Here is a 26,994-nt window from a genome sequence, read left to right on the forward strand (position 1 = left end):
GCAAACAAAGCTAGTGGAGGTGATGGAATTCCAGTTGAGCTATTTCAAATCCTCAAAGATGATGCTGTGAAAGTGCTGTACTCTATATGCCAGCAAATTTGGAAAACAGCAGTGGCCACAGGACTGGAAAGGGTCATTTTTCAATCCAGTCCCTAAGAAAGGCAATACCAAAGAATGCTCAAACTACCGCACAATTGTACTCATTCACACGCTAGTAAAGTAATTTCCACCTAATAGATAGTAAATAATCATCATGGCCTACTTTTAATAAACTTACCTGTTGTTTATGTGTGTCTTTATGTAAAAAAATCTAATAACTGTTCAACAGGAACTGAATGGGAAGTTTTTGTATCATTATCATTGCCATCACCTAAGTTTTCATCATGTAGAACATCATGTTCAAGGGTTATATTGAAGTGGATAGCCTATCCTAAGTGACGTGAAAGTTGCTCAGTCATGTCTGACTCTTTGTAACCCTGTGGACTATACAGTCCATGGAATTCTCCAGTCCAGAATACTGGAGTGGGTAGCCTTTCCCTTCTTCAGGGAATCTTCCCAACCCAGGGATTGAACCCAGGTCTCCCACATTGCAGGCAGATTCTTTACCAGCTGAGCCATAAGGGAAGCCCAAGAATACTGGAATGGGTAGCCTATCCCTTCTCCAATGGATCTTCCTAACCCAGGAGTCGAATCAGGGTCTCTTACATTGCAGGCAGATTCTTTACCAACTGTATCAGGGAAGCCTGGATACCCTATCTTAACATAGACATAAAGTGAGTGTAATATAAAATTAATGATGTGTTAGTTTTCCTAACGTTCTATATTGCTTTCAAAGAGTCATATTACTATACAATATGTCTGTTTCACTCATAATTGGAGAAAACATGTATCAGCCTATCATCACAGGTGTTTTTTAAAAAATGTAACAATGTTTATAATTCTATAATCAGAATATTACTGTAATACCATATGACATAAAAAATTATATAACAATTCATCCAATTTAGTGTATACCTAGGGTACCATGAAGCAATCATATTGGTTCTTCTTCATTATCAGTGCATGAATTATTATATCAATGAAATATGAATTTTATTCACATTATCTTTTCATTTTTGATGTCTAGTGTTTGGTAATATATATAAAATCTACAGTATTTTGTATCTTATAAGACAATATTGGTGTAGGCACTGACAGGCAATTCATCTTGTGAATAGACAATGCAGTCTTATGATATCAATAAGGTAAAGTACTGTAAATATATTTTCTCTTCCTTATGATTTTCCTTAATAACAGTTTTCTTTATCTAGCCTACTTTATTATAACAATACAGTATATAATACATATACCATACAAAACATGTGTAAAGGCTCTAGTCAACAGTAGGCTATTAGTAGTTAACTTTTGGGGCAATCAAAAGTTATATATAGATTTTTAACTGTGCCATTAATCCACACATTGCTTGAGGATCAACTGTATATTATAGTCAGGAAATCAGGGAGGAAATTTCAAGTCCTTCTCTCATGGAAAGGAAACTAAAATATGTAATTTTTTAGAATGGAAAAATAAAAGAAACCTTTGACATTATACATTAATGGCAAGGTTGTAAGGAAAATAAGGCCCCATATGTTATTATTTTTCAATTCAATTTCTCTGTGTCCAGTCTAGAGTTTATTTAAAATTCCATGTTGATGTATCTCCTTCTAAAATCTAAATAGGTATCATTCTCCACATTTCTTCACCAGTCTCCACAACTATTCTGTGATTGTTAAAGCTTAAAAATATTACATTGAGAGTTTTGGGACATTCTGCAAGTCATCAACTACTTAAACTACCAGAAAGAAATTTAGGTAAGAATCATTAAGAAATGCCACAAGATAATAGAGTAATACAAAGCTAAAATAAAACAGTCTAATATTTTACAATTAGTGAAAATATTATTGCAGATAATTTAGAGGCACAAAGTATAAGCCATTTTCCACTAAAGTGTCACTAGGAAATTAATAGAACAAGAAAATAGGATTCAGTATTAGAATGAGTGAGAGTTTAGGGACAAGAATAAAACCTCAGTGAGATTTAGAAAAACACAGTGATAAAAATACAATTTTCAATAAAGATTTTACAGTCTTAAATATGTTAAATAACACACTATGAAATTTTATACAGCAAAATTTATAGAAACCATAATGTGAAAACCTTATCAAGAGAAAGAAATTGTATTCACTTATTTTAGTGTATGAAAAATAGAAGAAGAAAAATAGGCCAGAATATAAACGATCTAAAGAATTAATGTTTAGATCAAGTTAATAAAAATATAACTCTCTTCTTAGAAGGACAAAAGTCTTCTTTTACAAGGCTTATGAAGTATTTTTAAATGAGCATTTATTATCAGAAACAAATTCAATAAATTTTAAGAAATAAAAATGAATCAGACAAAATTATCTGATCATCATATAATACACCTATAATTTTGAAGATTAAACCACTCTTCTGATTATAAATTTAATAATAAAATGCTTTCTATCTTAGTTCTAGTGGGAATCAAGCTAAACTTTTAGAACTTCTACAAAATAAAAATACATACTTATCAAAATATATGGAATATAAATAAAGCATTGCTTATGAGAAAACATCATAACTTTGTAAACTTTTATGCAAAGTGTCCCAGAACTCAGTGTAGTATCTTTAAAGTTTAATGATTGCAGAAATATAAATGGTGTGAAATTCCAAAGACATCATTTGAAATTTTAGTTATTTTAACATATATTTAGTTTTATTAATCCTGAGTAATAAATTTTTGTTTGTTTCTAGTAGTTTGCCATCTTTAGTTAGAGGGACTGAGCCAAAAATATATCTTAAAATGTTCAAAATTTATAAAATTATATTCAACTAAAACTCAATTTACAAAGTTACAAGAAATTTGCCTAAACTTTCAAATGATATTTTGTTTGTAACATTTATATTTCTAAAATTGTTAAAAGCTAAAACTATTCTGAGACTTTTGAGATATCTGTATCTACATTCAGTGATTAAAAAAATAAAAATAGTTTTTTAACAATATGTAGTAGACATGGTATTTTACAACCTCTTGATGCTTTACTGCATTTCTCAACTCTTGCAGTTCTACTGGGGTTAAATGACTAGTTCTAGTCAATGAGTTGTGATCATACAGGGCTGTATAATTTCCATACAATGCAGTTAAGCTTGGTGAGCATCTCTGTTTTGGTTTTGTTTTAGTTAGCTTTTTGTTTATTTGGTTTTGCTTGTTTTCCTGCCCTAGTGGCCTTTTAAATTATGACTCTGGAAGGCATACACAGAAGATGGAAGAAGGAGACTCAGCTTCTATGATTTTATGTGAACAAAAAACCTTACTGAGTTAGGTTACTGGATTTTAGGATCTGTTACTGCAGCATAGCTTATCCTGACTATACTCTGGTTTCCCTTCAGATTGTATAAATCCTTCACCTTTTTTGACTAATACAACATCAAACTCAGGAAGTTACAATTAATAAAACAAATGTAAGGAAAAAAGAAAATCAAATTAATGTTTAAATTTAGAAGAAAGAAAATAAGGTGATTTGAAAATTCAATAATTGGGTTGTTGAAAGAATAGCTAAAATTGCTAATCTATTAACTGACCTAACAACAACAACAAAAAAACATTGAAAGCACAGTACCAAAAAGGAGAATGGGAAAATAATCATACATGATGAAGAAAGTATAAGACTAGAGAAACTATCTATGAAGAGTCATAGAAATGAATTTAAAACCTATATTAACAAAATCATTTAACTTTTTAAAAAATATAAATTTCTAAAATCAATTCAGGAAAGGAAAAATATAAGCAATATATTTTAAAAAGATTTTTTTTTTAAAAAGTCAATATATAACTCCTTTCACTATTCCACCAAAAGCTTCAATTACAGATGAAAAATTCTACCAGATATTTAAGGAACATTGTTAAAACTGTCATTTCATCTCCTCCAGAGAATTTGAAAGGAATAATAACTCTAAAGCAACAAAATGTTGATTTTTCCAACCCCCAAAGTTAGTACTTCCCATACACACAATTATAAACTGTCTCTCTGATGACCATGATTACCATTATTCTAGATAAAATATGAGCAAATCCAGCAATACCTTAAAGGACTGATTCACCATAAAAAAAGTCCTCCTTTGATATATCTGTTATAATCAGTGATCCTGTATTCCTAGATTGATCATTATCACCCAAAGTCCATAGTTTACATTAGAGTTCCTCTTGATGTTGTACAAACTACAAATTTTGACAACTGTTTAATGATATGAGCTACCGTAGTATCATAGTTTCACTGCCCTAAAAATCCTCTGTGCTGTCATCACTCCTTCCTTCCACCTGATCTTCTTACTGTCTCCATGAAAGTGAAAGTGAAAGTAAAGTCGCTCAGTCGTTTCCAACTCTTTGCGACCCCATGGACTGTAGCCTACCAGGCTTCTCTGTCCATGGGATTTTCCAGGCAAGAGTACTGGAGTGGGTTGCCATTTCTTTCTCCAGGGAATCTTCCCGACCCAGGGATCGAACCCAGGTCTCCCACTTTCCAAGTGGACGCTTTACCCTCTGAGCCACCAGGGAAGCCCCTCTTTTCCATAATGTCATATAAATACATATAGTATGTAGCCTTTTCAAATGAGCTTCTTTCACTTGCTGCTGCTGTTGCTGCTAAGTTGTTCAGTCGTGTCCGACTCTGTGCGACCCCATAGACAGCAGCCCACCAGGCTCCCCCGTCCCTGGGATTCTCTAGGCAAGAATACTGGAGTGGGTTGCCATTTCCTTGCCAGTGCATAAAAGGGAAAAGTGAAAGTGAAGTCACTCAGTCGTGTCCGACACTTTGTGACCCCATGGACTGTAGCCTACCAGGCTCCTCCGTCCATGGGATTTTCCAGGCAAGAGTACTGGAGTGAGTATCATTCATTTAGGTTTCTTTCATGTCTTTTAATGGCTTGTTAGTTCATTTCTTTTTGGCACTGAATATATCATATTTTCAGATTGTGCCACAGCTTATTAATTCATTCAACCTACTGATAGGTGACTTGGTTACTTTTAAGTTTTGACAGTTATGAGTGAAGAGGCTATAAACATCGGTATATAAGTTTTTGTATGGATATAAGTTTTCAACTCATTTGGGTAAATACCAAGGAGTGTGATTGCTGTATCATATGGTAAGAATATGTTTGGTTTCTTAAGAAACTGCCATACTGTCTTCCAAAGTATCTGTATAATTTTGTATCTCCCACTAGAAATGAATGAGAAATTTTTATTGTTCCATATCCTGGCCAGTATTTGAGTATATCAGGGTCTTGAATTCCATCACTCTAATAGTTTTATAGTAGTATTGTTGTTTTAGTTTACATTTCCCTAATGGCATATGATGTGGAGCATTGTTTCATATGCTATTTACCACTACATTGTTTTTAATAGCTAAATGTTGCAAGCAACCTATATAGACCAAAAGTAAAGTTAGGGAGAAACATTATGATATATCCACATAGCAGAAAGCCTTGCAGCAATTATAATGAATGGGAATCACTATAATACACTCACATGGATATTTTCTTATAATTAAGTGTTGAATGAAAATTCAGTGAACTTAATAGCAGGCATAGTATGTCATATTGTTTAAATAAAAAGAAAATAAAAAATAGTATAATTTTTTCTATAATAACAATATTTCTAGAAGACTTCATAAGAAACTGTTGTCAGTATTTGTCTTTGAATGGGGGGAAGGAAGGCTAGAAAAAAGTGAGAAGATGTCATACTTGTACAGTCTTCTTTCATGACTGTCTGTCTTTCCAAGAGAGGTGATAGGTTTGGTGCTGATCCATAACCTTACACTCTCTATTCCCTGGAAAAAGCAACATGCATTTTCAAGTCAAGTCCCAGGGTAGAGTTAAGAATTAAGGATGACGGGGTCTTTAGCAAAGGCATGTAACAAAACTAACTGGCACACCTGGGAATTTAACTCTGACAGTGGCTCCGTAAACATCATCCTCTGTTCTGATCCTCTCATGTAATAAAAATCCACTTGTGGGCTTGTATGAATGGCAAAGAACACATCTTTTTTTTAGTTTTTTTTTTTTTCTTCCTCATATTGTTGTATCAGTTAACAAAGAGTAAAATTATGAATTTAATCCAGGTTAAAAGTCAGTCTGAATAGTTAGATACAAAATTATCCTAAAATGGAAAACTGGTTTTGTTAGAATTTTATGATGAGTTGTATATGAAGGATTTGTAAGTATAGCACTTTTTTTGTCCTTCAATAACTGACTGTATGGAATACTTTTATTTATTTCTGATGAAATAATATGGTAAACTCTCCACTGTCTATGTGCTCTGAAACTAGTAATATATATATATATGTGTGTATATATATATATCTATATTTTTAATGTGTAGCTTCTTATAAGCCCTGTATTCTTTTGATTTCTCCTGGTGGCAATTTTAAATACTTTACTGTATACTTAATCCCACCTACCCATTGTCCTGTACCTAAAGAAATAAATAACCCTTCATTTTGCCCAGGAGAAGGCAATGGCACCCCACTCCAGTACTCTTGCCTGGAAAATCCCATGGACGGAGGAGCCTGGTAGGCTACAGTCCATGGGGTCGCTAAGAGTCGGACATGGCTGAGTGACTTCACTTTCACTTTTCCCTTTCATGCACTGGAGAAGGAAATGGCAACCCACTCCAGTATTCTTGCCTGGAGAATCCCAGGGACGGCGGAGCCTGGTGGGCTGCCGTCTTCGCACAGAGTCGGACACGACTGAAGGGACTTAGCAGCAGCAGCAGCAGCATTTTGCCCAGAAGCACTCTTCAGCTGTTGAACCTGTGACTACCTACATCCTGCAGGACCTTAGTCACTTTTTTTGCTTATGTCTTTGATTTCTTTCTCTACACCAATTTTTCTTTCTCTTTGTAAATATACCTAGCACAGTAGGCTCAGAAACACTTGATTTTATCAGCTTTTCATGTTTTCTTCCTTCCCTTTGTTAAATTATCTTGTGTAATGTACCTAGATGTATTTCTCTTATTTATTCCTTCACCTTTTGCTGCCTAATATCCTCTGCCTGCCTTTGATGGAAATTGCTGTTTCAGTGGTTACCAGGAATGATTTCTCAGTCCATTCTTTTCTCAGTCTTGCGTTCTGCTCTGCTTCAGTAACTACGTTAATTCACATAAATGCTAAACCTCTCTATGGTTCAATTTTCTGATCTGTAAAATAGAGATGATAATAGTAATGGTAACACTAGAATGTACAAAAAGTGCCTGGAACATAAAATGAGCTCAATCAGCAATACCTTTGACTATTAATACAGCACAGTGATTTCTTTCTGTGCAATTCTTGACCTTTCTCTTCAACATGTCTTTTCCTTGAAACTTTTCAGTATGAAATCTCATGTTGAATTGTCCTCTCTCTACCCACCATTTAGATTTCTATTTTTATTTCACCTTCCCTCGACCTTTTTCCCTTTGCCAATCCCTTATATTTAATTTAAAAATATCCATTGAGAACACTTTCCCCGTGGTCCAGTGGTTAAGACTCTGCCCTCCCAATGCAGGGGACATGGGTTCAATTCCTGTTCAGGGAACTAGAGTCCAACATGCTTCACAGTGTGGCTAAAAAATAATAATTAATTAATTAGAAAAATATCTGTTGAATACATAATTCATCTCAGACAATGCATACATTTTTCTCTTTATTTATTTACTTATTTTATTTTATTTTGCTCCTTCTCATCTTTCTGCAAGGTGTCCATAGCAAACTCTTCTGTTCCTGAAGTTTCAACCATCACCATCAGGTAAATGCTTGCCAAATTTCTGTCACAGATATTCACCCAATGCTTCAAACCCATTTTTTTTTCCTTTGTTGTGCTCAATATTCCACCGCCTCTCCAAATCCATATATTCTTTCTCTCTTATATCTGTTAGAAACATCTTCATTCTCTTTAACATTTGATTTTAAAGTAGAAACAACCTTTTAACACTTCTAGTGTATAATGACTTTCCAGGTGCTACTGATGATACTTCTACACTTTCTCTGACATCACCCATTCTATTTTTTTCATGCACACATCAGAGCTTAAGGTTAAGCCTATCCTATTTCTCACTCAGAACTTTGTGTGGTCTACTGTTTTCATCCCTGACATCTATTATCTTCAACCCATTTTACTCACATCTTCAGCTTCCTCTTACTTCATAAACTAGGACATGCACACAGACTTTGTCAAAATTTTTCAATGTCAATTTTTTTTGTCAAAAACATTTGCTGTAATCAAACATTTTTTGAGGTTATTGAGCTAACTCTTCTTGAATTAGCAATCAACACTTCATGAACTGTGGCCCCAAACTGGCTTATTACTACTTCTGGAGGAAGTTCTACCCTTTTTCTACCTATGCATTTATATAGGAACTGTATCTCATATGTGGGTAAATTCAACAAATAAAATTAAAACTGCATATACTCATAATTATCATTGAAAACTATCCATAAAACTCAATATATATGTTTCTGATGAAAATTAACACATAAAACTCTATCATGAAGAAAATAATATTTAGCATGAAATAAAAATTATGGCATCCAGTCACATCACTTCATGGCAAATAGATGGGAAAACAATGGAAACAGTTGACAGATTTTATTTTTTTGGGTTCCAAAATCACTGCAGATGGTGACTGCAGCCATGAAATTAAAAGATGCTTGCTCCTTGGAAGAAAAGCTATGACCAACCTAGACAGCATATTAAAAAGCAGAGACATTACTTTGCCAACAAAGGTCCATCTAGTCAAAGCTATGATTTTTCCAGTAGTCATGTATGGATGTGCGAGTGGGACTATAAAGAAAGCTGATCGCCAAAGAATTGATGCTTTTGAACTGTGGTGTCGGAGAAGACTCTTGATGGTCCCTTGGACTGCAAGGAGATACAACCAGTCCATCCTAAAGGAAGTCAGTCCTGAATATTCATTGAAAGTACTGATGCTGAAGTTGAAACTCCAATACTTTGGCCACCTGATGTGAAGAACTGACTCTTTGAAAAAGACCCTGATGCTGGAAAAGATTGAAGGCAGGAGGAAAAGGGGACAACAGCGGATGAGATGGCATCAGTGACTCGATGAACATGAGTTTGAGTAAGCTCCAGGAGTTGGTGATGGACAGGGAGGCCTGGCGTGCTACAGTCCATGGGGTCACAAAGAGTTGGTTGGACATGCCTGAACAGCTGAACTGAACAGAGAAATTAAATATGGAAAATATAATTTTATAGTGGATTCACACAGAAATAGAAGAGATCAAATTAAGGAGGAGTTAACTTAGTTTCAGTATCTATGCCGTGACACACTCCCATTCAATAGCAGAAATAAACATCATACTATTAAATTGTTTTCTCTCTCTTTTTCCTTTTACTTGCTTTTTCTTTTGCAGAGGATATATTTTTGAATGTTAAGGCTGTACACATAAGACAGCTGTTTATATGAAATGCCTTTTTTTCTTGTGTCCATATTTAATATCGACTGCCACTCTTCAAAATCTCTTCCCAAATGACATCTTTGTAAAGCTTTTTTCTGAGCCTTTCAATCACGCATATTCTCTAGCTCTGTGAAATTTCGTAGCACTCAGTGATGGTTATATGGCTTTTATCTTATCCTTTTTTTATAGAACATTTGTCAGTACTAGACTTATTGCTCCACAAGGTCAGGAACTTTTCTTTCCCTTTTTTTCTACAGTGTTCAGTAGCTAGACAGGTACAAAATACTCAATAAATATTTACTGAATTCAGTTGAAGTCAAGTGTTGTTAGAGAAATAAATATGTATATTTTATGGAGTATAAAAATTACAGAAAGATTGCATTTCAAAAACAAATATTCAAAAAAATCATATTTTTAAATAAATCCATTTGGATTTTTTAAAAGGTTCACTTCTTTTTATACCCATATTCTTGATATTAACTGCCAGTCATATCCCAGAACAGAAATTGTCCTCTTATAGCCTGTTGTCTCTCATTAAGACAAAAGAAAGTTAAGCAGTTTATAAATTAATAAATCTCTCTCTCACTTTTTTTTTTTTAATAGCCAAAACAGTTTAGCAGAGAGAAGTAAAATCTGGAAGTGATAGTATGAATTCAGGAAAGCAACACATATTCTAATAACTCCTAGGAACTCTTAGTTTTCCTATACCTGTTGATTTTGTACTGACTTTTAACCTAAACTATGTATCTCAAGGGTACACAAATCAAAATAGTCCTTACAATGCCCTGAGTGTATGAGAGAGAGAGCGAATGTGATTTAAGTGATTATAGTAGCTTCCATAATACAGTAGCTGACTTTTGCTATTATCTGTTTGTTGTCATTTCTATTGTTGCTCAGCCATTCTTATACTTTTTGCTCAAAGGACAAAACTACAATTTCCACAAGAGTCTTGCACATTCATGTAATGGACAAGTTAAAAATATCTTTATTAATCAATTTGAAAATATTATGTAGAGCTCAATTTGATAATAAACACTGAATTTTTCTAGCACATGATATCTCTTTAAAGAAGAATTAGTAAAGACAATTTGAACTTGGTTGACTTGGTTATTTGAACTTATTTGTGCACAGTTTTTTTTTAAGTTATTTTTAAAGATTTTCTTTTTTTAGATATTGTGGATATTTATAATTTATGTAACACATTTTAATATTATTAGTCTTTATTTTGTTTTAAAAATACTAACTTGACCTGAGTTTCAGCTTTCTTATATATAAAGGAAGGAGCTTAAACAAGAACAGTTGTAATATTGAATTTTTTTTATTGTCACATCCAGTGATGTAACTATGTAAGGATTTGTCTTGCTGTAAATCGAGTAAAAATGAACAATCTTTCAGCATATTTACTAAGGTCATTTGCTTTTCAGTTTTACCCAATTGATGGTCATGAAATAGAAATTTAACTTATCATACCTGGAGTATCCTCTTACCTTCTTTTGTATAAAAATTAAAAGTAAACAAGAACGGGAAATGGAATTGTTTCAAACATCCCCTGCAAAATACCTGGGAAGAAAGAGCTATTGAAACTTGTAGATTTTATCTAAGCTGTTTATTCACATTTATTCATATCTCTTGTAACATAGCAAGACTAACTAGATTATAAACTCCTTGGGGACAGGGAATGGGTCTTATGACTTTTTTATATTACCTAAAGTCTCTTGGAAAATATAAGGTACAGAGTAACCTCTGTATCTGTAGAAACTACCAGACTTTGTGGCATGTGTTATATGTTTCATATTTATCATTTTAAAGTGAGCTAGTATTTTTTGAAAAATTATGCAGAAATATAATGGAAGGGAAAATAAAGTAACACAAAAGGTTTTAATGAAAAATTAATCTGTCTTCTACTCCCATGTACCTTAAGACTTCCTTACCAGAGGCAATCACTTTTAATTATTTCCTGTGTAGCCCTCCAGAAAGAATTCATCTAGAGACAAGCCTATATATGTGCTTATATTGACATATATATGGAAATATAGTCACAGATATTGCTAAACAGATAGTTCTAACATAAAAGAATATCTTCAGCATACTCAGTTGTAGGCCCTTTTTATTAACATTATAGGGAGATTGTTTTATTTTAACTTATGCAGAATTATCTCATTCTTTTTCACTCAAGTATATAATTTCAATGTATGAATGCATTGTAATTGATGTTGCCAGTCTTGCAGTCTGATGTAACTTGTTACCAGACTTTTGCTAATGTAGACAAAGCAGCAACACACATCCTCATTTATGTGTTTTTGTACATTTGGGCATAATATACCAATGGAAAAATATTCTAAAATTAGAATTACAGTGGTGAAGAGTTGATATATTTTCCATTACTAGATTTCATAATATTGCCTTACAAAGAGATGATCTCAATCTGAAGCCCCTTTAACACAGGAGTTGTTTTTTATACCCTTGTCAAATTTATCTTTGTGTTACACAGCTTTTTAATCTTAATACAAGAAAGGAAAAATGCTATCAAATTGTTATTTTTATTTTTTTAATTGAAAGATGTTTTTAACTCCATACATTGGTAAGCCATTATTGATTCATTATAAACCTTGTACTTATACTGGTTTATTGATTTTTATCATATTGATTTATATGAACCTTTTATATTTCAAGGTAATGTACCTTTTTTGTCAAGTATAGTGATTTCTTTTTCTGTTTTATTGACTTTATTTTGACTTTATAGATGGATTTTATTGTTCAATGTGGACAGTATTTAAGTTTATCAACTTGTCCTTTATGCTCTCTGTGTTTGTATTAAAACAAAACTATTTTAGGGTTTTATTTTAATAGCTATTTTATTCTAGAATGTTTTTGCTTTCATCATTTTTGTTTTAAAACACTTACTTCTTTTATCTGTCTTTAATTTATTTTGGTGTAAATATTGAGTGAAATTTCAGCCTTTTATTTTTTCTCCAGGTGGCTCATCAATAATCCTAACAGCATTAATTTTGTAATTATTTATTCTTTACTATTTTGAATTGTCAATTTTTGTATATCAAAACCACATACATTAGTGACTTTACTTCTAATGTCACTATGCTATTTAATTATTGATGCATACTTATATTCATTATGACAAAATTTAACTGTTACTTTTAAAACATTTCTAAATATTTGGCATATATAGTTCCTACTCAGCAAACTGTATTTTTTAGAAGATGCCTCATAACATTTGCAGTTTTATTTTCTTAAGTTTAGGATAAGTTCATGGGATTAAAATAATAAAATTAAAATTGGGATGGGATTGATTTGAGGAAAAATAATACCTTTCTATTAATATATTTTATTCTCTGAAATCAAACTATGTCTTTATTCAAGGCTTCTTCTGAGGTTTTTTTTTTTAATAAACTTTTGATGTTTTTCATACAAATAATATACAGTTCTTATAGTTTAACCCAAAATACTTTGTTTTGTGGTAAATTTTTTGGCTGACCTTTTCTTCTGCTGTTTTTATATATATGGAATCTATTGATTTTTGTAGAGTTTTTGAAACTATGTACATATTTTTTAAATTCCCAGTTTCTTATAGTTCTAATTTAGTTTTACTGATTTATAATTATGCAATTGTATTAACTTCATGTAATGATATTATTTTCTAGTTTTATACCTCATGTCTTCTACTATCTAATTGCACTACATAATATTTCCTGGTAATATAAAATATTAACATTGTTTTAGTTATGATGCTAAGGGAAAATTTATAATATTCCTCCATTTTTAATCAAAGTCATTAATGAAATATTCATCCATTCTTTTTTAAGAATATTTTGATAAATAAATAATGTTGAATATTATAGAATATATTTATATTAAATGTGGAGCCGATCATTTATATTTTTCTCTTATTTGACATACAATAGCATGGAAAATTGTTAACATATTACTATAATTAAAAACATTTTTTCACCAGCATTCAAGTACATTAAAATTCAATAGCCTTAAGTTTGAAGAAGACCTTTAAATACATAATGACACTTAGACATATACAATTTAATATTTTTCCATTTCCTTTTTATTTGCCCCACTCATTTTATGAGATGTTGATAAGTAATCAGCCAATAACTAGTATTTACCCTTTTAGGTAGATTTTTTATTCCCATTGCACCTTAATATTGTATAATTTAGAAAACACAATTTTAATTAGAAAAAAAATACCAATATTCTGGAAAGGAATATTTTCAGTTAAGCAATTTACATAGACAAAAAACATTGCTTTCCAGGAATTTCACATTGTTGCTTTTGAAACATTCTGGCTAAATAAAAATTTTTTTTCTTTCAAAGTCAATTAAGAAAACATATTTCTCTAAATTTTGTCTGTATATATCTTAACTACTAAAATGTTTAGTAACATTTTATATTCTGTGAAAGGGCATGTACATAGTCTGAATATGAGAAGTTGAAGTCTTAAGGTCATAAATGTAAAGAGAGAGACATTGTCACCTTAAAAAATAAAGCATTTACTTAATTTTAGAGCTCCAGAAGACATTGATAGCATTTATCTAAATTTAGGACTCTGAAAGGGACTTATACTACTATAAAATATATTTTAAATTTTGCTCTTAAAAGTATTGTAATTAAACTTTTAATTAGTTATACTTTTTTTTTTCTTTTTAATAGAGTAAGTCAATAACTTGAAACTAAAGAAAGTATCAAGGCTTTCACACTAAGAACACTGTTAACAATCAGGACAAGTACTACTCAAATGTCTTTGTGAAAATAAGCTGTCAAACTATCACCAAATAGATTTCTTGGTAACAGCAATTTGTTTTGCTCTGATGGAAGACAGTGGTCACTCATTATTACCGTGGCTTAATTGCAAAAATTAAATGCATGTTGTTTCTATTTTCTTAAGGGAGATGCATCAGCAAAGCCTGGGTCTGTGATGGAGATATTGATTGTGAAGATCAATCAGATGAAGACGATTGTGACAATTTCTTGTGTGGACCACCCAAGTACCCTTGTGCTAATGACACCTCAGTCTGCCTGCAGCCAGAGAAACTCTGCAACGGGAGACGGGATTGTCCTGATGGGTCTGATGAAGGCGACCTCTGTGGTATTGTACATTTCACTGCCTTGCTTCTCTCTGGAGACTAGAACCTTTTAGTCTACTCCTTGATACTTATTCTAGAAGCATTAGCTCCTTCCAGTCATTCCCTTTAAATGTAAATTTTAGCATGAACTCTACTTATATTTTGCAGGCACTGTATATTTATTTGAAAATTTAAATATGATCATAAATTTCTAAAAATGAAGCAGAGAAGGTTAATGTACATCCAGCTAACCTAATAGCTGTATAGCTGTGTTCCTCATTTGGGCATCCCTGGTGACTCAGAGGGTAGAGTCTGCCTGTAGTACAGGAGACCTGGGTTCAACCCCTGGGTCGGGAAGATCCCCGGGAGCAGGAAATGGTTACTGACTCCAGTATTCTTGCCTGGAGAATTCCGTGGATAGAGGATAGAGGAGCCTGGCAGGCTACAGTCCATGGGCTTGTGAAGAGTCGGATGCGACTAAGTGACTAACGCTTTCACTTAAGATCTCTGAATATTCAATGTTGTTTCCACAACTGAACTGATTATTTTTTTGTCAGTGAGTCACTCAGAACAGGAGATTCCTGTTATTACTAAAGGAGATTACTGTTATTGCTAAACCATGGGATGCAGTTTACTACCATCCAATAGATTTTGTCCGGCCTTCTGATCGTTATACTAGAAACCTTTTTTAGAAAGGTGAAAGGAAGAAACTGGATAATGGAGTGAAAGTATTAGTCACTCAGTCTATTATTCAATTTTATATGATTTTCTCAGAAGTTTTTAGTTCTCATACAGTAGCTTTCTTTAGTATGCTTTCTCTAGTTAAAATGATTTCAGTCTGATAGCTTTTGAGCTTTGATATAACTTGAGACTAGCCATCTCCTTATGCCACCAGCTTATATAAAGCAATTACATTTCCTTCTCTGTGGTGGGATCAGAGATTTAACAAGGAGATTTTAAAAAATATGTGTTTCAGACAATACTGAAGGTGACATCAATAGAGTGGTGAAGAGTTTACAGAATGATAAGAACAATAATGAGATGCCTTGAGGCAGTAAGAAAATGACTTTAGGAAATCATGAAGCTACCTGATTGAAAATAGGAAGACAACTACATTTAAGTCTACAGTTATCATATTTTGATCTGAATTGAACATTAATAGCATACTGAGTGATATAAAAAGACTTGTTCTTTTTAAACTTTGTGCAATAAAATATCTTCCAAACAATCTCTGATTCTATAAAATAACCTTGAAACAGTAAATACAATAGCCTTCATTCAGCATTGCTAACATTTAAACAAGCAAAAGCTTTAAAAAAAAAAAAAATTGCAGTTAAAGGAAGACAGAATTAGTTTACATGTATTCACTTCTTTTTCTTCCAGCTTGTTCTCCCTGTTAAAGTAGTTTGGTAGATGGAAAGATCTCTTACCTTACAGTATATGAAAATTGCTCATGAAGTTTCTAAAAGAAGGAAACTATCAGCAGTATTAAAATTGAAAGTGTGCAATTATAGAAAAAAATGAGATTTTTGACAGGTTTGAATTCTCTTCTTCAATTAGTTTAATTAAGTCACCCAGAAAGGTGGCTCAATTTCTGGAATTGTCAGTTTCCTCATAAAAAAAAAAAAAAAAAAAGGACATAATGATATCTGTCAGGAAATCATGGTAATAATGTCTGATGTATTTCAGGTATTGAAATAAATTAGTGTTTTTCTACCTTTTTTTCACCTTTTGGGGTAAATGAAGGTAACAAAAGAAAAAGAAGAGAAAATACTGTCACTAGAAAAATGAAGAGAATCATAAGAAAATGCAACCTTATTTTCCTATCCTCTGCTCCCTCAACTGGGAAAGTAAAAAAAGGAAAGGGAATTTCTTCTGAGTTTATTTCTCTACTTCAAGATTGAGACCCAGTTCTTGCTTATCAAACTACTGTACTCATTGGCCAGGAAGCCTTGGTCAAAGATTTAAATAATTATAGACAGTATAAAAGATCCCAGTAAAGCTGGGTTTGAAAGTATCAGAGAAGATAAAAAGACATTTTTATCCTGATTGTAGCACGGTGGCATATTGAACTCATACACTGTCCTTAATGAGATGAAGTTGAGGAAGAATTGGAACAATGAAAAACAAAAACAAGCACTGATCAAGGAACTGAATTGCAGAAGGCTCTTCTTTCTCCTAAAAGAAAGAAGAAGTGCTTTTATGTGCACCTCTGTATCATCAGTTATGTAGATGGTAATTTTTTTTAACTCATTGAACATTTATTTTACTTTTGAAGAATATGAGTCCTAGATAGTTGCTATAATTATTAGTGGCTTAATTCAGACAGAATTAACTAGGAGGCATCCACAGGATTATACAGTTTCAATCTATTACCATAGCAGAATAAACAGTGACTCATCAAATTATTTAACCACCATTTTCCAGAAACAAATTGATCTAATCACACAAATGCTGAAATAGGTGAAATACAAAGCACTATAAACATTTTGTACAATGTTTTAGTTCTCCACAATTTTGTTTGGTATCATTTATCAGCAATATTGGTACCTGTAGAAAAAAGACATTGTTCCTCTTGTTTTCAAGTTTTTTTTTTCCCCATCAATCCCAGGTTAGGTCCTGTCCAGCCAGACAAGGGTGTTGGTTTGAATGCTGCAGGAATGGGCATCATGAGTCATTTACCCAGTGGACATAAAAAATATACCTAGTGAATTAACTTTAAATCATTGACATGAATTGGTTAGTAGCTAAGAAGTGGCTTTTAGAGCGAGATACCCTAAGTTGATAAGGTTTTTTTAAGCCATTTGCTATAGAGTATGAAACTGTAGGGTTGGCCCTCTTCATGTCAACTCCTTCCAAATAGTTGTATCCAAAATAGCTCTTCTTTCCCTCTCTGCTATCCTACCTACTGTTGAAACAAAAACAGATGATTCCTATCCTGCTCTTTAATATATGTAAAATTTATGAAAATAACTTGTAATCTGTAGACTTAATACTTGGGAGATGTCTTCAGATGTAAACTTCCATCCTTTGCGTAACGAGGTTGTTTTCTCCAAATAAATCTGATCTATAAAATTAAAAAAAAAAAAAAAAGCTTGGGGAATTTAATCCTCGTGAAAAGATTTCTGCTCCCCCGCCCCCAGGGGGAATTTTAAGTGATTTCAAAAGGAAATGCCTATGCACTTAAGAAACAAATAGTGGCTCAGTGATAATGAACCCATCCTCCCACACAGGAAACATGGGTTCAATCCCTGGGTCAAGATGATCCTCTAGAGGAGGGAATGGCAACCCATTCTAGTATTCTTGCCTGGAAAATCCCACAGACAGAGGAGCCTGGTGGGCTACAGTCTATGAGGTCTCAAAAGAATCAAACACGGCTTAGCGACTAAACACACACACAAGATAAGATTTTAATCATTCGTGATGGGAGTTAACTGTTGATTTTTGTTACAAAAGTATGTCAAAAATAAGCAAAACTGAACACTAATTAAAATGATAATGATAAATCTTATTCAGTAATAACTATTGCAATAGGATGAGTGTCCAACATAAATAGAAATCAGCTTCATCAAAACAAACGGTGAGAAACTTTAAAGGCTGGAATGTGCTTAAGGATGTTAAGTGGGGGGTGCGGGATTGGGGGGTTTGAGATAGGGGAGGAAGGGTGCGTGTGTCTAGGACTCCTGGTTTTGTTAACTGGTGCTCATTCCAGAGAAGATACTAACTTCTCTTATCTTTATGACTGGAGTTGTTTAATCGCTAAGTCATGTCCAACTCTTTGTGACCCCAGGACTGTAACCCACTAAGCTCATCTGTCCATGGGATTTCCCAGGCAAGAATACTGGAGTGGGTTTCCATTTCCTTCTCCAGGGGATCTTCCCAACCCAGAGATCAAACTTGAGTCTCCTGCATTGGCAGGTGGATTCTTTACCATTGAGCCACCAGGGAATCCCTTAGGACTGGAGGCAGTGGTATAAATCAGAGCAAGATGCTCACAAGGGCTGGGAGTAAGACTGACAGAGTTATCTCTTTGAATGTTTATATTTCAAAAGGTAACTCGCAGGTGCTCAAGAAAAAAAAAAAACACTCTGGGTGGTAGAAGATTTACATGGCAAGGGTGCAAAATTAAAAAAAAAAAAAAGGATTTATATTGCCAGCTTTCAAAAATAATTGCTCTAAGATGGGGTTCAGAGGGCTGTCTGCCTATCATCAGGTTGTGGCTGAAACAACAATGAATTCTCCTGACAGCTTCGTGGAGTCATGGAGCTTTCTCAGGCGGGCACTGTAAGAGGAGCTGAGGTCATTCTAGGGACGCTGCTATGAGCTTTTAGAAACTACTATTTGTCCAAGGCTTTTATTTGGTTGAGAGGAAGGGGATGGGGAGAGGATTAGACAATGAAATTGTTTGTGCTGAGAGTCTGCAAGGTTTTATTGGCCAAGACTGAGGGCTAGCTGAAAGGAAGATTAAGAGACACTTGACTGGAGTTTGGTCAATGAGAGCATCTTTCTCAAGTAACAAAAATTTAAAAGAAGCTGCAGGATGATAGGTTTAGGGTTAAGAGAAAATTGGCAAAGGACTAGTGATACAAATATTGCCATTCAATTATATATGTTAAGTTGTATATTTCAATGTGAATTTGTATTTATCCTAAAATCTATGACTTAATTCTAAAAGTAGTATCAGAAAGAGACATTTGAATAGTGAGAGAACAATCATACTTGAAATAAGCTAAAAGCATTGTAACAATTTTTTTCACCTGCTGTGTATGATGACATTACTTTACAGTAATTCTCCTGAAAAAGAACGTCAATTGAACTAAAATGGGGCAAATACTTTGAAACGACTGCTATTTTGAAATGATTATGATTACAGGTGAACAAACATACTTGGAGAAACCAAGAAATGAATCTCTTTTTTTCTTCAAAATAATACCAAACTTGAATTGAATTCTTAGAGTCAGCAGTTAATGTAGTCATTTTTCTTTTCTTATTGCTGTAACATCTTTTATGGTGACAAATATGAAGAATAGTTGACCCATAAAGAAGTTTAAAATGTGCAGAGAATATTTTTGAAAGCCTTAACTTTCCAGTCCAAATTTTTGAACTGGGTAAATTTCCGTAGAGAATAAAACATGTTAGAGCTATATAAGAAAATATTATTGCAATTCGCAAATCATTGAACAACATTCCTTTTCGGTATGTCTAAAAATACATCTAGTTGAGCAGGCTTTAAAAACTACTCAAATATTTTTAAAGCCAAGGAATACAAAACTTATTTTGTCTTTATTAATAGACACCTAATATAATAATATACAGCAAGAGTTAGTATCATGGTTACAAAAATTACTGCTGGCTGTTTTTGTCAAGTGCATAAATATGACATTTTGAAATTTCCCAGGTGGACAGATATTAGCTCCATTTAGGGACAGTTGTGTGCTTTTGGATGATTTTGTTATTCAACACATGTTTTTAACTGCCTACTCTATGCTAGGCACTTTGTTAACTATGGGATATACATGGTAAACAGAAAGGATGTTTGTATATTCTCATCGATCCTACAATCTTGTGATGAAGTAGAATGATAAATGGATGTAATTTGTAATTATAAATTATAAGTGCCTGAAAGAAAAATTCTCTTTCTTTATGAAACTGTTATCATCTGTGCAGCCAATGTTAGTTGCTCATTATTTCAGCCAAAATGCCAGGCCAAGTATTTTTGTGTATTATTTATTCTATTTCCATGGCCTCACTGAATTAATAATAATAACAAATACATGGGGTACAATGTATAATTTACCTAAATAAATACCTGTGGTCAGTAAAGGACAAATTAATCCATTCTGGATTATAATTCTAAATCAGACTATAGATGTAGAAAACGATATATAGATAGAATACATACATACATATATGTGTGTGCCTGTTTATTTATAAACACTGTGATAATCAGATTTTCAGATCATCAGTATGTGTATGTCTCTTTTGGAAGCCCCAAAATTCTGATTTTGCATAATTGCTAAAACACTGAGCATAATCTTTCCAGTAATAATAGAAACACTTAACTCACTTTAGTTCTATGGAGTACAATAAAGTGTACTCCAAAATTTAGAGAAATGCAAATCTTCCATTACCAATTTATATCATTAGCCTGTGCTGTGCTTGTCATGTCTGACTCTTTTCAGTGGCATAGACTATAGCTCACCATGCTCCTCTGTCCATGGGATTTCCCCAGCAGGTACACTGGAATGGGTTGCAGTTTCCATCTCCAGGGGATCTTCCTGACCGAAGGGATGGAACCCACATCTCTTACCTCTCTTGCACTGGCAGGCAGATTCTTTACCACTAGCACCACATGGGCAGCCAATTTGTATAATATAGAATTCTATTTGATCTTTGATAAATTTTTCATCATCCCTACCCCTTTAGGACTAAATTAAAAAAAAAAATCTGAAAGATCTTTCTCAATTTATTTACAATCTTTACTCTAATTCTAGCTTTAAAGAAATGAGTTCAGTGATTAGTATTTAATTGAACAAAACAATTAATGATGCCCTATTATCTGTTCCTCTCCTTTTATAGATGAATGTTCACTGAACAATGGAGGCTGTAGCAACCACTGTTCTGTTGTTCCTGGAAGAGGAATTGTCTGTTCCTGCCCTGAAGGACTTCAACTTGGCAGAGACAATAAAACATGTGAAATTGTAGATTATTGTAGCAATCATCTAAAGTGCAGTCAAGTGTGTGAACAGCACAAGCAGACAGTCAAGTGCTCATGTTATGAAGGGTGGAAGCTGGATGTGGATGGTGAAAGTTGCACAAGTGTCGGTAAGTAGATGTATGTTTTGCTATATTTAAGAATAGCAAGAGGTATGTGTTTCTGTATTGTGTATCTTGCTATATTTAAGAATGGATATTGAGAAAAAAATCCAAAACAACTCAGAAAATTACTAATGGATTTGATTAATTTTAGAAAGGCATTAAAGTATAATGCACCATATTAGACCTATGCCAAAATCTTTTGGACAGAAAATATTGCAATAATCTTTTACTGTTGCAAGCCATCTGATTATCTTTTCTTTAAATACCTGCTTTTGTCATCTTGCTCCCTGGGCGCTTATTTTTCTATGCTCCAAAGAATTTACTTTTATTTATTTTTGAATGCTTTTCCTAACCCCATAAAGTCTAGCCCTGTCCCAAACTTCATCTGAATCTCTGTGCTTAGTCATTCATGTCCAAGTCTCTACAACCCCATGGACTGCAGCCTGCCAGGTTCCTCTGTCCATGGGGATTCTCCAGGCAAGAATACTGGAGTGGGTTACCATTCCCTCCTCCAGGGGATCTTTCCAAACCATGGATCAAACTCAGTTGTCCCATACTGCAGGCAGATTCTTTACTGTCTAAGCCACCATCTGTATCTCTACTGCTCTTGAAAACAACTTAACTCTGGCTGTATTCATCTCTTGCTGGCCCATTTAAGACATTCTGCTGATACTCTAGGTCATATTCCACAGTAGGAAAAGCAAATGAAAGCTATGGAACCTGTAAAAATTTGAAATCTAATCCTGTAGCTGGCTTTCATAGTGTATTTGATCCCAGGCAGGTCACCCAAAACTTTTGAGCTTTGGTTTCCTCATTTTTCAAATATCAATGCGCAGCACAACAACATGTTGCAAAAATGACAAGAAGCACTTTACTATGCCCCACACTCCATCAGTGCTTAGTGAGTGGTGGTTTCCCATTAATTTCTCTAGATTATTTGTCTGAGTCACTGGGCACTAAGAAGTCCATGGATAGAATTGGAGGGAGTCCATGAAGTTTCTCAAGGAAAAATTTTACACCTTTATTTTCTTTAATCTCTCCCTGAAAGTTTACATTTCTTTCAGTTGTGAATGTATGCCACAGACCAGTTTTTAGCAGCAACAATGACTATGTCTCTGTGAAGTGACCACTGTGAAATATCACTGTGAAGTAATACACATATTCATATCATGTTAAAAGTTGGTGCTAATATCTCATAATCTCTCTTACTCTCAGGCTTTGAAAACCACTGCTCCTTCAGTAATGGGAGTCATTTGACATACTGCTTAATCTTGTTACTGAATGTGTTAATTTAAAAAAGCACATATATTCCTCCATCACAAACTGTTTTGTTGATATGATAAATGTATTTGAATATATTTGATTATTTTTTCTTTACCTTTGTTATACATTTTTCTAACCGTTTTTGGGCTCTTACATTTCAGTTCAGTTCAGTCGCTCAGTCGTGTCCGACTCTTTGCGACCCCATGAATTGCAGCACGCCAGGACTCCCTGTCCACCACCAACTTCCGGGGTCTACCCAAACACCTGTCCATTGAGTCGGTGATGCCATCCAACCATCTCATCCTCTGTCGTCCCCTTCTCTTCCTGCCCTCAATCTTTCCCAGCATCAGGGTCTTTTCAAATGAGTAAGCTCTTTGCATCAGGTGGCCAAAGTATTGGGGTTTCAGCTTCAACATCAGTCCTTCCAATGGATATTCAGGACTGATTTCCTTTAGGATGGACTGGTTGGATCTCCTTGCAGTCCAAGGGACTCTCAAGAGTCTTCTGCAACACCACAGTTCAAAATCATCAATTCTTCTGCACTCAGCTTTCTTTATAGTCCAACTCTCACATCCATACATGACCACTGGAAAAACCATAGCCTTGCCTAGATGGACCTTTGTTGACAAAGTAATGTCTCTGCTTTTTAATATGCTGTCTAGGTTGGTCATAACTTTTCTTCCAAGGAGTAAGCATCTTTTAATTTCATGGCTGCAATCACCATCTACAGTGATTTTGGAGCCCAGAAAAATAAAGTAAGCCACTGTTTCCACTGTTTTCCCATCTACTTGCCATGAAGTGATGGGACTGGATGCCATGATCTTAGTTTTCTGAATGTTGAGCTTTAAGCCAACTTTTTCACTCTCCTCTTTCACTTTCTTCAAGAGGCTCTTTAGTTCTTCTTCACTTTCTGCCATAAGGGTGGTTTCATCTGCATATCTGAGGTTATTGATATTTCTCCTGGCAGTCTTGATTCCAGCTTGTGCTTCATCCAGCCCAGCATTTCTCATGATGTATTCTGCCCCTCTGAGCCACCAGGGAAGCCCATGTATTCTGCATAAAAGTTAGATAAGCAGGATGACAATATACAGCCTTGATGTACTCCTTTTCCTATTTGGAACCAGCCTATTGTTCTGTGTCCAGTTCTAACTGTTGGGAAGTTCATGGTTCATGTATCGGTGAAGCCTGACTTGGAGAATTTTGAGCATTACTTTACCAGCGTGTGAGATGAGTGCAATCGTGCGGTAGTTTGAGAATTCTTTGGCATTTCCTTTCTTTGGGATTGGAATGAAAACTGACCTTTTCCAGTCCCTTGGCCACTGCTGAGTTTTCCAAATTTGCTGACATATTGAGTGCAGCACTTTCACAGCATCACCTTTGAGGATTTGAAATAGCTCAAGTGGAATTCCGTCACCTCCACTAGCTTTGTTTGTAGTGATGCTTCCTAAGGCCCACTTGACTTCACATTCCAGGATGTCTGACTCTAGGTGAGTGTCAGTGATCACACCATTACGATTATCTGGGTAGTGAAGATCTTTTTTGTACAGTTCTTCTGTATATTCTTGCCACCTCTTCTTAATATCTTCTGCTTCTGTTAGGTCCCTAACATTTCTGTCCTTTATTGAGCCCATCTTGTATAAAATGTTCCCTTGGTATCTCTAATTTTCTAGAAGAGATCTCTAGTCTTTCCCATTGGAAGGAAAGTTATGACCAACCTAGACAACATATTAAAAAGCAGAGACATTACTTGGTCAACAAAGGTCCGTCTAGTCAAGGCTATGGTTTTTCCAGTGGTCATGTATGGATGTGAGAGCTGGACTATAAAGAAAGCTGCACCAAAGAATTGATGCTTTTGAACTGTGGTGTTGGAGAAGACTCTTGAGAGTCCCTTGGACTGCAAGGAGATCCAACCAGTCCATCTTAAAGGAGATAAGTCCTGGGTATTCATTGGAAGGAGTGATGTTGAAGCTGAAACTCCAATACTTTGGCCACCTGATGCAAAGAGCTGACTCATTTGAAAAGATCCTGATGCTGGAAACGATTGAGGGCAGGAGAAGGGTACAACATAGGATCAGATAGTTGGATGGCATCACCGACTCAATGGACATGTGTTTGGGTGGATTCTGGAAGTTGGTGGTGGACAGGGAGGCCTGACGTTCTGCGGTTCATGGGGTCACAAAGAGTCAGACATGGCCGAGTGAATGAACTGAAATGAAACTTTAATTCTACAAAAATAGTGTCTGTACTGCAGCATGGACCGGAAGTTACATATATTGATGTGGCAGTACTCACTCTGGCCTAATTTTTGTCACCATCCTGTTTCTAAACTTCTGTAGTTGGTGATGGACAGGGAGGCCTGGCTTGCTGCAATCCATGGGGTTGCAGAAAGTCAGACATGACTGAATTGAACTGAACTGTTTCTACAGCTTGTGAGAAGTAAAACATTGAAAAGTTGAAGGAATATAGTGTTTTTATTGTAATGGGAGAGGGTAATCTAATCTGGAAAATGAGAATTAATGGGAAGAACTTAGTAAGAATAAGAACATGGTAAGAATAAAGTGTTGTTTATAAGTAGATGGTTTATCTTGGAGAACAATGGAAGATAAAGGTGAAGAGATCAGTAGAATGAATTTGGTAGTGGGGATGTAGGGAGGACATTTATAATCTGGCCATCCATTCCTTTATCTATCTTAATAAAGTGAGATTTATGCCTGTCAGTCTCCATCTGTGATTTTAAAATAAATCATTATGAAAAGAACCTCAAATCCTTCAGCCTGCCATTCAGGACTTTCTTCATTTTTGTTCATTTAATCTCTTCAGTCTGATGTATTGTTATTCTCCACTGTGGGTTTTCACTCCATGCACATTATTTCTGATTTCATCATTATTAATGATAGCAAATGCATGATGGCCAAGAATGTATGAGGTACTTTCATATATATCACTTCATTTTGCCATCTCCTTCATGTACACTGCTCATTGTCACCTGTGACTATCAAGTATAACATCTGCATTCTCTCTGAAAACTTGAATCCTATACTTTATTCCCATCTCTCTCCTCTGTAAATCATTTCTTTCTTTCTTTTTTTTTTTTTTGGCTTTTTATTTTATTTTTTTATGGAAGTATAGTTGATTTACAATGTTGTATCAGTTTCAGGTGAACAAAAAAGTGGTTCAGTTTTATCTATATATTTTTTCATATTATTTTCCCTTGTAAGTTATTAGAAAATATTGAGTATAGTTCCCTGTGCTACACTTTAGGTCCTTATTATTAGTCTATTTCATATTATATGTAGTAATGTACATATGTTAATCCCCAAATCCATATGAATCATTTCTTAAAGTTAATTATAACATTGTTGATAGCTTCCATTTATCAAGTATCTAAAATGTCGTAGGTAATTTATTTGTTGGTAGGTAATATAATTTGTATACCTATGGAAACTAAGACCAGAAAATTACTTTCTTTACTCAGAGCCTGTGGTAAAGAGGTGCTAGAGAAGAGTTTTTAACTTCATTACTCATGACTCTAGGATCTTTTACAAGCTGTTCTGAAAATCCAGGTCATCTCAATTTACTATGTGCCCTCAAATTCCCATGATGTCTTTGAATAGTCTATATTACTTACACCTAAACTTCTTTTTTCAAAGCAGAGATTAAATCAAATTATTTTACCCTACTTTTGAAATATATGAAAATTGTGTAGCAAATGCTTATTGAATATAAAAATGCCCTTTATTACTTAAAATACCAATCAATTTGTACTATGTTTTTACTATTTGTGCAATGACTACAATTGATATGTTTCTTCTAAGTACTGTGCATAATCATGTGACATGTAGTACCAGTTTTTGTTTATCCATTCTACCACATACATTCACTCAAATCATCCCTGATCTTTACACAAATATCACTGCCATAGACATAGATTTATCTATATTTTTATAAATCTGCTTGAAAATTTTCAAGACTAAAATACCCATCTTGTGGGATATACTTATATTTACTATGGATAAGTAGAACCAGTTGTTCTTCAGAGTGACTGAACAGACTACATCTGTACCAACAATACATGTCCAAAGTTCCCACATCCTTGCCAGCTCAAAATTATCAAACATTCTAATATTTTCCCCCAATATATGGGAGTTAAGAGTATAATATTTTTCATTGCTTTAGTTGGTATTTTTTCTTATTATTTATGTATGAATTTGGGCATTTCTCTATATACCTGTTAGTCTTTTGCATCTCTTCATTTAATTTGGTTATTTTCCTATTAAGATTATTGCCTTCCCTTATTGATTCAGAGAAATTAGCCGTCT

At 34.1% G+C, this 26,994-nt stretch overlaps 1 protein-coding gene across 1 annotated transcript in view; it reads left to right on the forward strand.

Annotated features, from left to right (window-relative positions):
- LRP1B (LDL receptor related protein 1B) overlaps positions 1-26,994 on the forward strand; it is a 2,070,111-nt gene that overhangs the window by 1,313,556 nt on the left and 729,561 nt on the right. Inside the window, exons 22-23 of the mRNA XM_081584839.1 lie at positions 14,416-14,616; positions 21,173-21,418. Coding sequence (XP_081440965.1) covers positions 14,416-14,616; positions 21,173-21,418 — 447 coding nt within the window. The remainder of the gene's footprint in view (positions 1-14,415; positions 14,617-21,172; positions 21,419-26,994) is intronic.

This window comes from Giraffa tippelskirchi, chromosome 3 (genome assembly GCF_054371585.1).
Source record: "Giraffa tippelskirchi isolate mGirTip1 chromosome 3, T2T-mGirTip1v1.2.pri, whole genome shotgun sequence".
Taxonomy (NCBI): Eukaryota; Metazoa; Chordata; class Mammalia; order Artiodactyla; family Giraffidae; genus Giraffa; species Giraffa tippelskirchi.